The 14,123-nt window shown below is 34.2% G+C and overlaps 2 protein-coding genes across 2 annotated transcripts; one reads left to right on the top strand and one right to left on the bottom strand.

The window, feature by feature from the left end:
• Positions 1–3,345: 3,345 nt before the first annotated feature.
• On the top strand, positions 3,346–3,849 carry LOC111901648 (secreted RxLR effector protein 161-like). Its single transcript, XM_023897534.1, has one exon. It carries the CDS (start codon positions 3,346–3,348, stop codon positions 3,847–3,849), a length of 504 nt encoding a protein of 167 aa, XP_023753302.1.
• Positions 3,850–5,180: 1,331 nt separating this feature from the next.
• On the bottom strand, positions 5,181–7,306 carry LOC111901646 (transcription factor LAF1). Its single transcript, XM_023897532.3, has 3 exons — positions 7,109–7,306; positions 6,891–7,020; positions 5,181–6,271 (listed from the first exon to the last, which is right to left on the bottom strand). The coding sequence occupies exons 1-3, from the start codon at positions 7,242–7,244 to the stop codon at positions 5,776–5,778; spliced, it is 762 nt and encodes a 253-aa protein (XP_023753300.2). The 5' UTR covers positions 7,245–7,306; the 3' UTR covers positions 5,181–5,775.
• Between the last annotated feature and the right edge of the window lie 6,817 nt (positions 7,307–14,123).

The following is a 14,123-nucleotide window of genomic DNA, read 5'->3' as shown; positions in this document are numbered from 1 at the left end:
AACAAAATTGGTATTAGAGCCGGTACAATGACAACCAATGGTACAAGTTCTACAGCACAACCATTGATTCTAGTTTTCAAGGGGGAGAAGTACCACCTTTGGAGTCTCAAAATGAAGACAATGTTGAAGTCCCAAGAGCTATGGGATTTGGTGGATAATGGGTATGCAGAACCAAACTCGGCACCAACAGAGCCAGATCAGCAATTACAAGAAACTCGAAAGAAGGATGCAAAGGCTTTATTCTTCATCTAATCATCATTGGATGATGAGTTTTTCCCACGTATTGTAGAAGCAACAACCTCAAACCAGGCATGGGCAATTCTGAAACAAGAATTTCTTGGTGATCGAAAAGTCATCAATGTCAAACTACAATCTCTTCGTCGTGAATTCGAGACCTTGGGCATGAAAGAGAAAGAAAAGGTGCAAGTTTTTCTTTCAAGAGTGTCTGAAATTGTCAGCCACATGAGGTCATACGGTGATAATGTTAGCAATGAAATCATAGTCAGTAAAGTTTTATGGAGTTTGACCAAGGATTTTAATCATGTCGTGGCTGCAATCGAGGAAATAAAGGACCTATCCACTTATACTTTTGATGAACTAATGAGTTCTTTGATAGCCCATAAGATAGAATGAACAGGTGTTGTGAGAAAGTCGATGAGAAGGCATTTCAAGAAACTAGGAATCAGAATAAATGAAGTGCAGAAAGTTCATGTGGTCGTGGACGAGGAAGAGGTGGATTTCGTGGTCGTAGCAGAGGAATAGTTCAGTTTGCTGATCAACGCCAACAAAAAAAAAACATCCCTCGATGTCAACATTGCAACAAAATTGGCCATAGGGAAGCTGATTGTTGGAGTAAGCAGAGAGAAGAACAAAACCCTCAATGTCGAGATTGCAACAAACTTGGCCACAAATAAGTTGATTGTTGGACCAAGAAACGAGAAGAACAAAATCATGCAAACTTTTCATAAAAAATTAAAGAGGACAGCAAGCTATTCATGGCACATTCTTCCACAGTTGATACGTCTAATGGCGTGTGCCTTTTGGACAGCGGATGTTCAAACCATATGACAGGAACAAAGTCTTTGTTTAAAGAGCTTGATGAGACTCAAAAGGGTCTAGTTCATTTTGGAGATGACAATGCATTGCAAATTGAAGGACAAGGTACAGTCTCTATCAAAAGCACTCAAGGTAATGCAAAACTTCTTCATGATGTTCAATATGTTCCTAAATTAGCCCATAATTTGCTAAGTGTTGGGAAATTAATGTGTTCTAGGTATTCAATTACTTTTGATGATGGGTACTATTTAATTAGAGACAAAAATTTGGTCAGCCCATTGCTAACATTCCCGTGACACAAAATAGAATGTTTCCACTTAAAATTTCAACCATGGAGAAGTGTACTTTAGTTGCTACTAGTGAGTCAAGCATTTAGCATCTACGTTATGGTCACTTAAATATAAATTGGTTGAAATTGCTACATCAGAAAAATATGGTTTTAGGGCTGCCAACAATAGATACAGTGGATTTTTGTGAAGGGTGTGTATATGGGAAACAAACTCGAAAATCATTTCCTGTAGGTAAGTCTTGGAGAGCTTCTTCTTGTCTTAAATTAGTGCATACCGATGTTGTGGTCTAATGACTGTTGATTCGTTGGCTGGAAGTGGATATTTCTTGTTGTTTATAGATGATTGCTTCAAAAAATTTAAGGCTTTGGTAGAGAAAGTGAATGGGAATAACATGAAAGTTCTTCGTTCCGATAATGGTGGTGAATTTACCTCACAAAAATTTAATGAATTTTGTGAGTTTAATGGTATTCGTAAGGAATTTACTGCACCGCACACTCCAGAACAGAATGGAGTAGCAGAACGAAAAAACCGAACCATTAGTGACATGGAAAGAAGCATGATGGCAGCAAGAAAGCTTCCAAATTTATTTTTGGGCTGAAGGCATTGCAACTGTTGTATACATTTTGAACATCTCGCCTACAAAGGATGTTCTAAATTGAACTCCCTATGAAGCATGGAAAGGTAGAAAGCCGCAAGTAAGTCGCTTAAAAATCTTCGGGTGCATTGCTTATGCATTAGTCACATCATCTCGCACCAAGCTTGATCAAATGTCAGAGAAATGCCTTTTCATTGGCTATTCTACTTCATCAAAGGCGTACATGTTATTTAACCCGATTAGTGAAAAAATTATTATAAGGAGGAATGTTGAATTTAATGAGGTAGAACAATAGAGTTGGAAAGCATCGGTTTCACAAAACTCACCAAAATATGTTCTTGTTACATTTGAGGGTAATAAATCCACAGATTCAGAAATGATCAATTCTCAAAATGGAGATAATGTTACACCACCTTCAACTCCACATTCTTCACCATCGGGATCTTCTTCACCCTCAAGCTCTTCATCTGAAAGTCCTCCAAAAAGTTTCGATCACTGGAGGATATATATATATATATATATATATATATATATATATATATATATATATATATATATATATATGCTTCATGTAGCTTTGCATTATATGCATCTGATCCTGATCCTATCTCTTATGATGATGCGGCAGAGAAACTGATGTGGCAAGATGCGATGAAAGATGAGATTGCGGCTATTAGAAAGAATGAGAATTGGGATTTGGTTGATTTGCCCAAAGAAAAAAATGTCATAGGCCTCAAATGGGTGTATCGTACAAAATACAATGTCGATGATACAATCCAGAAGCATAAAGCGTGTTTGGTTGTGAAAGGGTATGCTCAACAACACAGAGTCGATTACGAAGAAACCTTTTCTCCGGTTGCTCGGTTTGAAACAGTTAGAATTTTTCTTGCCTTAGCAGCACAATTAAAATAGAAAGTGTACCAATTTGATGTTAAATCGGCATTTCTAAATGGAGAGCTAGAAGAAGTGTATGTCTCTCAACCGGAAAGATTTTCATGTGGTGATGATAGCAAAGTGTATAGGTTGAAAAAAGCCTTATACGGGCTTAAGAAAGCCCCCAGAGCATGGTACAACAAGATAGATTCGTACTTTCAAGAAAACAGATTTGATAGAAGTAAAAGTGAGCCTACTCTCTATGTAAAAAAGCAAGGTAAAACATATTTTTTATTAGTCTGCATCTATGTAGATGACATTATTTATATGGGGTCATGTGAGTCTATTGTTGCTGAGTTCAAATCTTCGATGATTAAAAATTTTGAGATGTCAGATATAGGCTTGTTACATTACTTTCTTGACCTGGAGGTGAACCATTGTGATGATGGAATTTTTATTTGGCAAAAAAGGTATGCTACTGACTTGCTTAAATGATTCAATATGATGAGTACAAATCCGTGTTTAACACCGATGAATATGAATGAATCACTTGTTGCAAATGATGGCACAAAGTTCGCAAATGTGAAACACTACAAGAGTATAGTTGGAGGCTTGAACTACCTAACTCACACCAGACGTGATATTCCATTTCTGGTTAGCAAAGTTTCAAGATTTATGCATAGTCCTTCAGTTCATCATCTAGGAGCAGCAAAGAGGATTCTTCGCTGTATAGTTGGAATGTTTGAGTTTGGGATTTGGCACTCAAATGTACCTAATCTGAAATTATATTGGTTTATTGATAGTGATTGGGGTGGTTGTTTGAAAGATCGAAGGAGCACCTCTGGTTATGTTTTTTCTCTTGGTTCAGGTGTTGTTTCATGGAGCTCAAAAAAACAAGATATCGTAGCACTATCCTCATCAGAAGCGGAGTATTTTACAACAACATCATCGGCTTGTCAAGCTATGTGGTTAAGAAGGATACTTAATTGCCGATCTTCTACAAAAGCAAGTTGGCCTAACAGAAATCTTTTGTGACAATCAAGCAACAATTGCAATGACAAAGAATCCCTCCTTGCACAGTAGGACAAAACACATAGCCACCCGTTACCATCTTTTCGTCATTTAGTTGCTGAGAAAGAAATCATTTTGAAGCATTGTGGAGCTAACGAGCAAGTTGCAGATGTGCTCACAAAGTCTCTTCCAAGTGTCGAGCATAATTTCTTCAGGTTCCGTGTGAGAGTAACAAGTTTTGAAGCAAGTGGGTGTGTTGAATAATGGTGCTCAAAACTTCCAGTAGCTTCTATCCCACTACTTAGCATTTAAGATTTCAGTTTTGTTTTTGGTAGCTGTTACTTAATTTCAAATAAATGGTCCACGATTACCCATAAATTAGTATTAATCGGTTTCTTTTTTTTTTTGGTATTTATATGGCTATGTACTTAATCAAATGTGGGCAGAATATTGAATAAGAAATCTGTTCACAACAAATTGTTCTTTAGTTTTTTCATGTTCTCCCTGTTCTGTATTAGAATTTCTTGTTTAAGTCCTTCTTTCTTCCAACACTAGCCTCCCCTTACACCCATTATAGAAAATGGGTGCGGTTATTTTCCTTGCATTATTGCAAGAAGCCAATAACGATGGTTTGTTTGTAACAACAAAACAAGAACAATTGTTCGAAATTTCAATAACAAAACGCAATGTAAATAAAATGACATGACATTTTTATTACATTTGCAAATATTTTGGTCCGACTTCAAAGATAAGACAACTCATGGACTTAAAAGCTCTTACAAAATTAAGTCTAGCTCTCTCCAAGGTTATAAAGATCATGAGTTGGATTGCTCATGTCCTTTCATGGACTACAATGCATTAATGTTAAAGTTTGGACCTATAATTTCTTCAAAGATCAAATCATAGAAGTCATGTTCCACATTTTGACATTCAGAATTTTGTTGCAGATCACTCTTACTCACTCTTGATCCTTCTTGAATGCCACTACTATATGATCCCCCATTTATAACTGTTTCTTGAGAGCTACAAGTATTATTAGTTTTTTCATGTTCTCCCTGTTCTGTATTAGAATTTCTTGTTTAAGTCCTTCTTTCTTCCAACACTAGCCTCCCCTTACACCCATTATAGAAAATGGGTGCGGTTATTTTCCTTGCATTATTGCAAGAAGCCAATAACGATGGTTTGTTTGTAACAACAAAACAAGCACAATTGTTCGAAATTTCAATAACAAAACACAATGTAAATAAAATGACATGACATTTTTATTACATTTGCAAATATTTTGGTCCGACTTCAAAGATAAGACAATTCATGGACTTAAAAGCTCTTAAAAAAATAAGTCTAGCTCCCTCCAAGGTTATAAAAATCATGAGTTGGATTGCTCATGTCCTTTCATGGACTACAATGCATTAATGTTAAAGTTTGGACCTATAATTTCTTCAAAGATCAAATCATAGAAGTCATGTTCCACATTTTGACATTCAGAATTTTGTTGCAGATCACTCTTACTCACTCTTGATCCTTCTTGAATGCCACTACTATATGATCCCCCATTTATAACTGTTTCTTGAGAGCTACAAGTATTATTAGTTTTTTCATGTTCTCCCTGTTCTGTATTAGAATTTCTTGTTTAAGTCCTTCTTTCTTCCAACACTAGCCTCCCCTTACACCCATTATAGAAAATGGGTGCGGTTATTTTCCTTGCATTATTGCAAGAAGCCAATAACGATGGTTTGTTTGCAACAACAAAGCAAGCACAATTGTTCGAAATTTCAATAACAAAACACAATGTAAATAAAATGACATGACATTTTTATTACATTTGCAAATATTTTGGTCCGACTTCAAAGATAAGACAACTCATGGACTTAAAAGCTCTTACAAAATTAAGTCTAGCTCCCTCCAAGGTTATAAAGATCATGAGTTGGATTGCTCATGTCCTTTCATGGACTACAATGCATTAATGTTAAAGTTTGGACCTATAATTTCTTCAAAGATCAAATCATAGAAGTCATGTTCCACATTTTGACATTCAGCTCTTGATCCTTCTTGAATGCCACTACTATATGATCCCCCATTTATAACTGTTTCTTGAGAGCTACAAGTATGATTAAATGCATCCATTGAATATGATAATTCATCTGAATTGTTATTATTAAACAACTGAAACTGATCTAGTGAGAGCCAGTCAGCAAATAAAATCTTTGGTGGGATTCTAAGACCAGTTACTTTTGAATAATCTAAAGGCTCCACATCATTTGATTCGATACTTGAACCTGTTCTTGTTGACTTTAAAGAAGTAGAAGAAGAACAGGATTCTTCATTTAATGTGTCTAAAGGCGTTATGCTTTGTAATTTGGCAACTTTCTTCTTCAGATAAGAATGCCAATGATTTTTTATCTCATTATCACTCCTTCCTGGCAAGTGCTGTGACATTTGTGACCACCTGAGATATTTGAAGCGGGCCTGTATTAGTTTCTTAGATATATATAATTTTTTGTACACTAATAACTATATAATGGCATTATTTTTGTTAATTGTCAACTTACAAGCTTTATAAACTGTTTTTATGCACATATAAGTTCGAAACAATTTTTTGTTATCTATACGCATTACATAAACCGTGAATAAGTTATATGATTTCAGTGGTGTTCTGATCATTGTCTTGTACCAATTTAACCGTTGTATTAGTTAATGGGCTATGGGCTATATGCAATAAATAGTAACACATTTTGATTCTTGTAATTGTGGAGTGACCAAATGTGGACATAGTGAATATTTTGATGGTGGACTTCACCTTAAACTCTAATCCAAGGTACAAAAAATGATCTTACATTAGCAGGTAGTTAAGATTTGAGGAAAATAAAATAGAACAATCCAAAATATAAAAACACGAACATTATGCATTGTTAAATTAATTTACTTTTTGTAATGATCGTTATACATTTAGTGATTATATATTTATCAATTATGGAGGTGATGATCAATAGAGTAATTGTTTACAAAATCATATAATAAGGAAAAAAATCCAAATAAAAAAAAGTTTATTTATAATACATGCTTACTTATTGCCTAACATGCCATGAAGAGTTAAAATGATCTGTTCCTCATGTGTGGTGAATGTCCCTCGCTTTAATCCTGGCCTTAGATAATTAGTCCATCTTAATCTACAACTTTTTCCATTCCTTTGTAAACCTGTGATATCGATAAAACCATAAAGTCAACTCTAAAAGTCATGACACAACTTATTATCACATATAGCATATGATGTTAATTAACTTACCTGCATTAATGGGGACAGAAGTCCAGCAGCCAAGACCATGGTTGATGATGTAGTCTTTGAGTTTTTGATCTTCATCGGGTGACCATAAGCCCTTTTTGTGCTTTAGATTTTGGTTAGCTGATGACTTGCACCTCATTTTAGTAACAAGATAATCTGTGCAAGGAAAATGATGTTCTTATATAATAAAAAGATAGAAATGAGGTTTTCAATTGGAATCCTGATCTTTTTTTGTATATTAATTAAGGGAGTTGGTCGCTTACAATTTTGATTTGTTTAATGGTGACTACATTCCTAATTTTACATTTACCTAATACCAAAGATTTTATCTTTCTCTAAAATGCATGTTCCCTTGAAAGAATGCCTATAGGCCCTTTGTTACTTTTACCTGATTGTGCGTTTTGTATAATATTTACCTTCTTACCTTTATTGGCACCATTGTGGGCGTATACATTTCATATGTCAAAGGTTATCTACGGAAGTATTATATAACCTCTCATTTACCCCATTCGTTATGAGATTTCATGTGTTGTGGTGTTGGGTTCATGAAAAGTCACCTCCATAGTTGTTTCAAGATTGTTTATTGACTTTCTTAATTACTATATTTCACCTAAATAGAGACCAGATCAATGCTTAAATCCCTAGACGAATGGCCAACATTTACATGGCTCTTCATTAAGAGAGAAGGTTGAACGAATCAAACGCTTCCAGTTAACATATATGGCCTATGGGAATTGACAATTAAATAATAGAGCATTCATACTTTGCAAGTTCAAAATGTGAAAATTCGATCTTTATCTAAAATCTTCATTTCAATATGTGACTTCCTTTTATCAATATTAACATCAAGCTATATTTTAGTGACTTACGATTAACGACACAATTTTATAAAATTGTTAAAAAGTTTGAAAGTCATAAAGCATGCATGGTTTACGAGATTCTCACTCCTGAGCAGATACCGTTGAGTTTATGCTTATATTAAGCTCCGAAAACTATTTGATAGGTAGAAATCACATTCTCGAAGATTCTGGTGGTGAAACAAGAGTTTTTAATCAAAAATTAGCTGAAAAAACTCATTAGAATAATATGTAGTTAGTAATCTACTTCATTGGTGGTGCCATGTGTTAAGAGATAAATAGAATCCTAGATTGGGGTTATAATTGTTAATCATATAGATCATCTTCAAAAATTCAAGATGCAAGAAAAGGACAACTGACTTACTGTAAAGAAATCTCAATGGGTAAGCAAAAGATTAATCAAATCACAAAGCCAAAAGCATGGATAGTGTGTCATTTGCTACATCAGTTTTGACTAGAAGGGTATAGTCATATTTTTGTTTTTATCTATTTGCATCTTGTATCTAGAAAAAAAAAAGGTTAACTTTGGAATAAAAATAAAGAAAGCATGAGATACCTCATGTCATGTTCGCTTTCTTTATCACTCCATAACCTACCTAAAAGTACAAAATAGACCTTTTGATCCTTGGCTCTTAATAATTATACGCTAAAACAATATAAACCACATATATAAATAGGAGCAAGCACTCTTTGAATACTTCAAGATCCAAAAAGATCTAAACTTTGAGTTGATGACTCGATCATAGTTTAATAGACAGTGTATGGCTTGGTTTATTAGTTATTGTGGAACTGTGAAATTACCTTAGTACCCTCAGTTACATCTAGTTGATCATAAATTTTTCATGAAGCGATCATACAAATTAAATGTCAACCTTTTCACATCTTAATCAGTTACTTCCAATCATTCACTTTCCTTGAATGGCAATATTAATTAACATGGTAATTAAGCTATATTAGGCTTTTGATTAAGATAAACAAAGGTTCTCAACTAATCTAATCAGGCCTTGATGTTGACTTATTATTATTTAGTCCTCCAATTCTAACTATTTTTAATAGAGTACGCTCGAGGGCCCTGATGAAATAAGCAGCGTGGATATATGCTTACGTTTTGGTCCCCACGAATAAATTTTCAAACCCTTCAACATCAATTTTGGCTTTTTAGACATGGTAGAATACTTTCTACTTTAACATCTCAGATCCTTCATAAATCTAAACTAATCTGAGTATCCAATGATCTCTCTTATAATAAAGAGAAGTTCATGAAATTCAAGATTTACATCTACCATGAAAATGCATACATATGATATTTTCTTGTAGTGTGTTCATAACTTCATATGCATAAACTGATAAACATGCTTTTCCATTGCTAATAGTAATTAATAAAGTTATGTATTATTGTAATTTAACCATAAATTAAATTATGTTCTTGTGATCCTCATATGCATGAATTAAAAAATATCACAGATCGGACTTACTTGCTTACACGTAAAGGCCAGAATATCCCATACTTCACATGCATTATACATAAAGATCGATGTTTTCCGACACGCCACTCACCAAACGCATAAACACCAACAAACAGAAAACTTTTCGTATGTCAAATCGGACTTGTGGATTTAACTACGTCAAATCGGGCTTGGGACACACTAAAGCCACGTCTTGCAAACTATTTAATGCCCTTTTTTTTCTATCAAATCTTAATTGATAAACTGTATTGGACTATAAACTTTCGCTAATATAAGTACTTTTACTTTTTTGTGAAACATAAAATATTATATTTATCTTGGATAAGATCTAAATATTGGTATTAATTGTTTTTAATTTAATATATTATATTTTCCTTAAAAAATTAATTTTTTATTTTCAATTATATAATCAATTTTCATATTTTGTAATTATTTTAATTTAAATACATATATATATATATATATATATATATATATATATATATATATATATATATATATATATATATATATATATATATATATATATATATATATACCATATTTCCCCTAAATAAAAAAAAAAAACCCTAAGACATAAAAAAATAGATTGACAATACTTCCCCTAACTATCCTAACCCTTTTGAGAAAAATTCCTACCATATCGTATATGTAGGATATGATCTCAGGTAGTCATATATAAGACACGATCTCACGCAATAAATATACATGCATAGACATACGACCAAGCACCTAATTAGCCCTTCCTTCTGCATCGCATTCGATCTACGTTCAAGAACGAAGCATCACTTCAAACTTTGTTATGGGGAAAAAAGGTAATCGAAGGTGTATCCTTGATTGCAATTCAGAACAAGGACATTTCTGTATATTCCGCCTTCTGATTACTCAATTATGATCCCTAAGCTTTCAGATTTCAAATTTTGATTATCTTTTTTGAATGCAAATTTTGCCTTCTGATTACTCACTTAGCAATTATGTTGTTCTTAAATTTTCCACTTGAATGACAACTTTGGAGTCTTCCATGTACGTGACAATTTCTTGAATGGCAACAAATTAGAAAATGATTTGAATGGCGAAAAATCAACCGTCGAAAGATTGAATGACAACAAATCAACAAAGTACAACATCATTGCATTTAACATGTAAAGTTATTTACTCTATAATTGTTTTCCATGTATTTGAAAACGGAGTTGAAATATTAATTATTGTAAAGCCTAAGGATGAGCATGAATCGATTTGTGTCAGTTTGACCTAAAACCAACCAAATTTGATGGTATCGGTTTTTAAATTTTTTAACATGAAACCTAGACCCAAACCGATGGGTTTAGATTCTTAATAAAGTTTTAGGTTAAAACCCGAACCCATTCCAAACCTAACTTTGAAAATTGAGAACTTGTTTTACCTTATATAAGAGATGAATGAGGTGTAGGTTTCATATGGGATCCGCAGTGAGAAAAAGTTCCAATGTTAAGGAAAGAATTTAGCATGGATGTGGGATATGTTTCACTAAACAAAATAAACACTACTAGAATATACACTTCTAATGACACATGAACCATGACACGCACTGTTTTATGATACGCAAAAATGTGTTTCCTAAAAATAATGTCAATTCTTCAAAAACTTGAGTGATTTAGGACACACATTTTTGCGTGTCCTAAAATTATTTACTGTTTTATAATTTTTTTGGTAGCACATCCTCATTAATAGCTAGCGGGAAACATAATTCCAAAAAATTTTAAAAAGCCTTCCTTATTTCTTCTCAACCCTTTATTTCCAGCTTTCATCGTCTTCACAAAATCCACAAGACCCTTCTTCTTCACCCACCTCCACCGCCTCCAACCCTTCTCCATTCATCCATAGATTTCTGTTTTCCATTAACCACAACTCAAGCTCTCTCTACAAGAAAACCCCTGACCACATCCTCCACTTAAAAAATCCTAATTGGCAGCTACATAACACATGTACTCATCTTAGTCTCTCTTCCATCGATGCACAGACTCTTTTCTCCTATGATTGCTAGAAAGCCTCTCTCTCTCTGTCTCACTCTCTTTCTCTCTCTCTCTCTCACCCCCACCTACCTCTATGGAGATATCTCCACTTATTTTCTGTTAGATATTTTTTAAAATTGAACCCTCTCTATCTTTGGTTGTGGATTAATCAAAAAATTGAACTTCCCATATCTCATTTTTTTCACGTGTTATGTTGGTTAGTCAGATCGATCCAGTTAAATACAAGAGCATCTCGTCTGGTTTTAGGGTATTGCTGAAGTAACAGGGTGTAAAGGGGTTCTTAATTTAGGGGATAGGTCCCTACCGTACTTGGGTACAATACTTAATGCTTGTATCTTTTTCTTTCTTTGCAATAATTGAAGGACATTTTTCAAATAAACTATTGATTTGTATCAATTTTTGGATTCTCTAGTGAAGACACTGTTCAAGTTGGTGATATTTGTGTCGAAGATCAAGTAAGTCTTCTCCTATCTACTATTTCATATCAGTCGAAGATCAAGGAATGATTCAGTTATGGATCGTGTGATTGTGGTTTGTATCCTTCCTTCTTTATGCTATATCTCTCTTGATAATTTTGTTATATCTCTATTCCAACTTTGTTCCTAGTTTTTAATGAAAAAATGCAGTTACTTCCATAAGGGAAACGCAGTCAAGTGTCTTATGTCTTGCTAGTTGAGTAGATGGGATGCCAGGGATTGACAGGGTGATAGATAATGAGGATAGTTCAAATAGGAAATCTACTGTTACATGTTATCTTAATGTTGGGTTATGATTAACTTGCACAATATTATCACTTCGGATGATTATTATCCCGTAGCTAGTGTCTGGTATATTTGGGGTGTGGATTGTAGAGGTATCTACACATTACAGTCCTATTACAATAGATTCCGTAGTTGTATGGTGTTTTAAGAAGATTTGATGGGTTTACCCTTATTACTCAGTTGACCACCACTTACTTCGTGGTTTGCGTTGGCACGCAAATGATAGAGTTCACACAAGGTTTTGAGTTCTGCTAAATACTAATTTATACTGGATCCTTGCATGTTATGTATACGGTGAAGATCCAAATAGATATTGGACAGTTTTGCCTATGGTTATTGGTTGCTTTTTTTTTCCTGAAATTGTGGATCGGTGTGTGTTTGATACTATCTGCAGCTTCCTGTACTCTTGAAGATTTTTATTAGTTTGATATCTACATCATTAATCTTAATTGGTGGAGTTTATTTCTTGTTCATTACTAAAGGAGGATAGAGTTGGGAGTTTTCTTTGATACCTTTTTAAGGTGGATTTAGACGATAATACCCTTAACTTTCTTCTTGTCCTGTTTATTGACTGGGGTATGGTATTTTTCTTACTGGAACGATTATATAACTAAGACCAATTAGAATTGATGGGGCGCTCAAGGTATAAATTTTTTTTTCATTTTTATAAATCTTAAATATGAAAGAATCTCTTTGCTCTGATGTGGTTTTTTATTTTATTTTATCAGGTGCGACAAAAAAAGGACAGATTGCTCATTAATTTAGAAGAATGTGAACAACCAAAAAATAAAGTATGATTAGGTAGTTGTAACATTTGAAAAATTCTTGAAAATTTTAAACTTTTTAAACAACCACAACAATCATTTATTACAATTTGTTTTCAAAATAAGTTTCACAATTGAGAAATCCCAAAATCGTAAGATCAAAACATGAGGAAGTGCATGATCACGCCTTCGTCTTCCACGATCCATTGTGGTACCTTAAACATAATCCAAACTGTAAGCTCAAAGTTTAGTGAGTTCCCCTAAAATAACAATAAATAAAAAATAACACATTTATAATGACAACATACTTTGGGCCTAATCAACCATCTGGTTAGAATACCCCAAGCCCCTCAACCATCTGGTTAGAATGCCAATATACTATGTGTCCAACCATTCTCGGGATTGAATATCCCAGGCCCTCAACCATCGGGTTGGAATGCCAACATATTATGGGTCAATCAACCTCGGGATGGAATACCCTAGGCTCTCAACCATCACGTTGGAATGCCTCGGCCTGTTCGCTTACGCATAAAGTAGTGAAGCCTCAGCCACCAACAAATCATGTGCACATATAACCGATAATCATATAACGGTCTACGTCCATTCACACATATCACTAAGCATAGAAACATCCTATCTACTAGGATACCGATCTAACAGATCGTAACAATACAATAGGGTACATAATAGGATATCAATCCAATGGCCGACATTGGTGCCTTCGACCTGCAAGTACAGTGAGGACAACTCACCTCACAAGTAGCGAAGAACTGATAAGGTCTGACTCCAAATCTCAGCTACTGAATCAATGCCTACAACCATCATGACCAAAACCCATCAAAATCCCGAAATACCCAAAATGCCCTCAAAAGTCCAACTTGGTCAACTATGGTCAAAGTCAAAGTCAACGTTCAAGGTCAACAGTCCATGTTGACCCAACTCGTCGAGTGCACCTCTTGGACTCGTCGATTTCTATAGAACTTAGAAAGTCAGAGAAAACCCTAGCCAACTCACCGAGTTTTCCCCAGCTTAACACATACAATAGATTCTTCGATTTCCAGAGACTCTAAGGTTCAAATCTAAACTCCAAACATGTCTAAAAGGATAAAGTTTCAAAATTTATCCTTTTGGGATAGTCCAAATGCTCAAAAACCCTTC

Source organism: Lactuca sativa, chromosome 9, assembly GCF_002870075.4.
Source record: "Lactuca sativa cultivar Salinas chromosome 9, Lsat_Salinas_v11, whole genome shotgun sequence".
NCBI classification, from domain to species: Eukaryota; Viridiplantae; Streptophyta; class Magnoliopsida; order Asterales; family Asteraceae; genus Lactuca; species Lactuca sativa.
Note: the sequence above shows the minus strand (reverse complement) of the source record. Positions and strands in the feature narration are given on the sequence as shown.

Excerpts from the sequence above, each read along its gene's own strand:
- LOC111901648 (XM_023897534.1), top strand. The coding sequence starts at position 3,346 with ATGAATATGAATGAATCACTTGTTGCAAATGATGGCACAAAGTTCGCA.
- LOC111901646 (XM_023897532.3), bottom strand. The coding sequence starts at position 7,244 with ATGAGGTGCAAGTCATCAGCTAACCAAAATCTAAAGCACAAAAAGGGC. Across the intron at positions 7,021-7,108 it reads TTCTGTCCCCATTAATGCAG|GTTTACAAAGGAATGGAAAA; the intron begins GTAAGTTAATTA and ends TCGATATCACAG. Across the intron at positions 6,272-6,890 it reads CATGGCATGTTAGGCAATAA|GTGGTCACAAATGTCACAGC; the intron begins GTAAGCATGTAT and ends CAAATATCTCAG.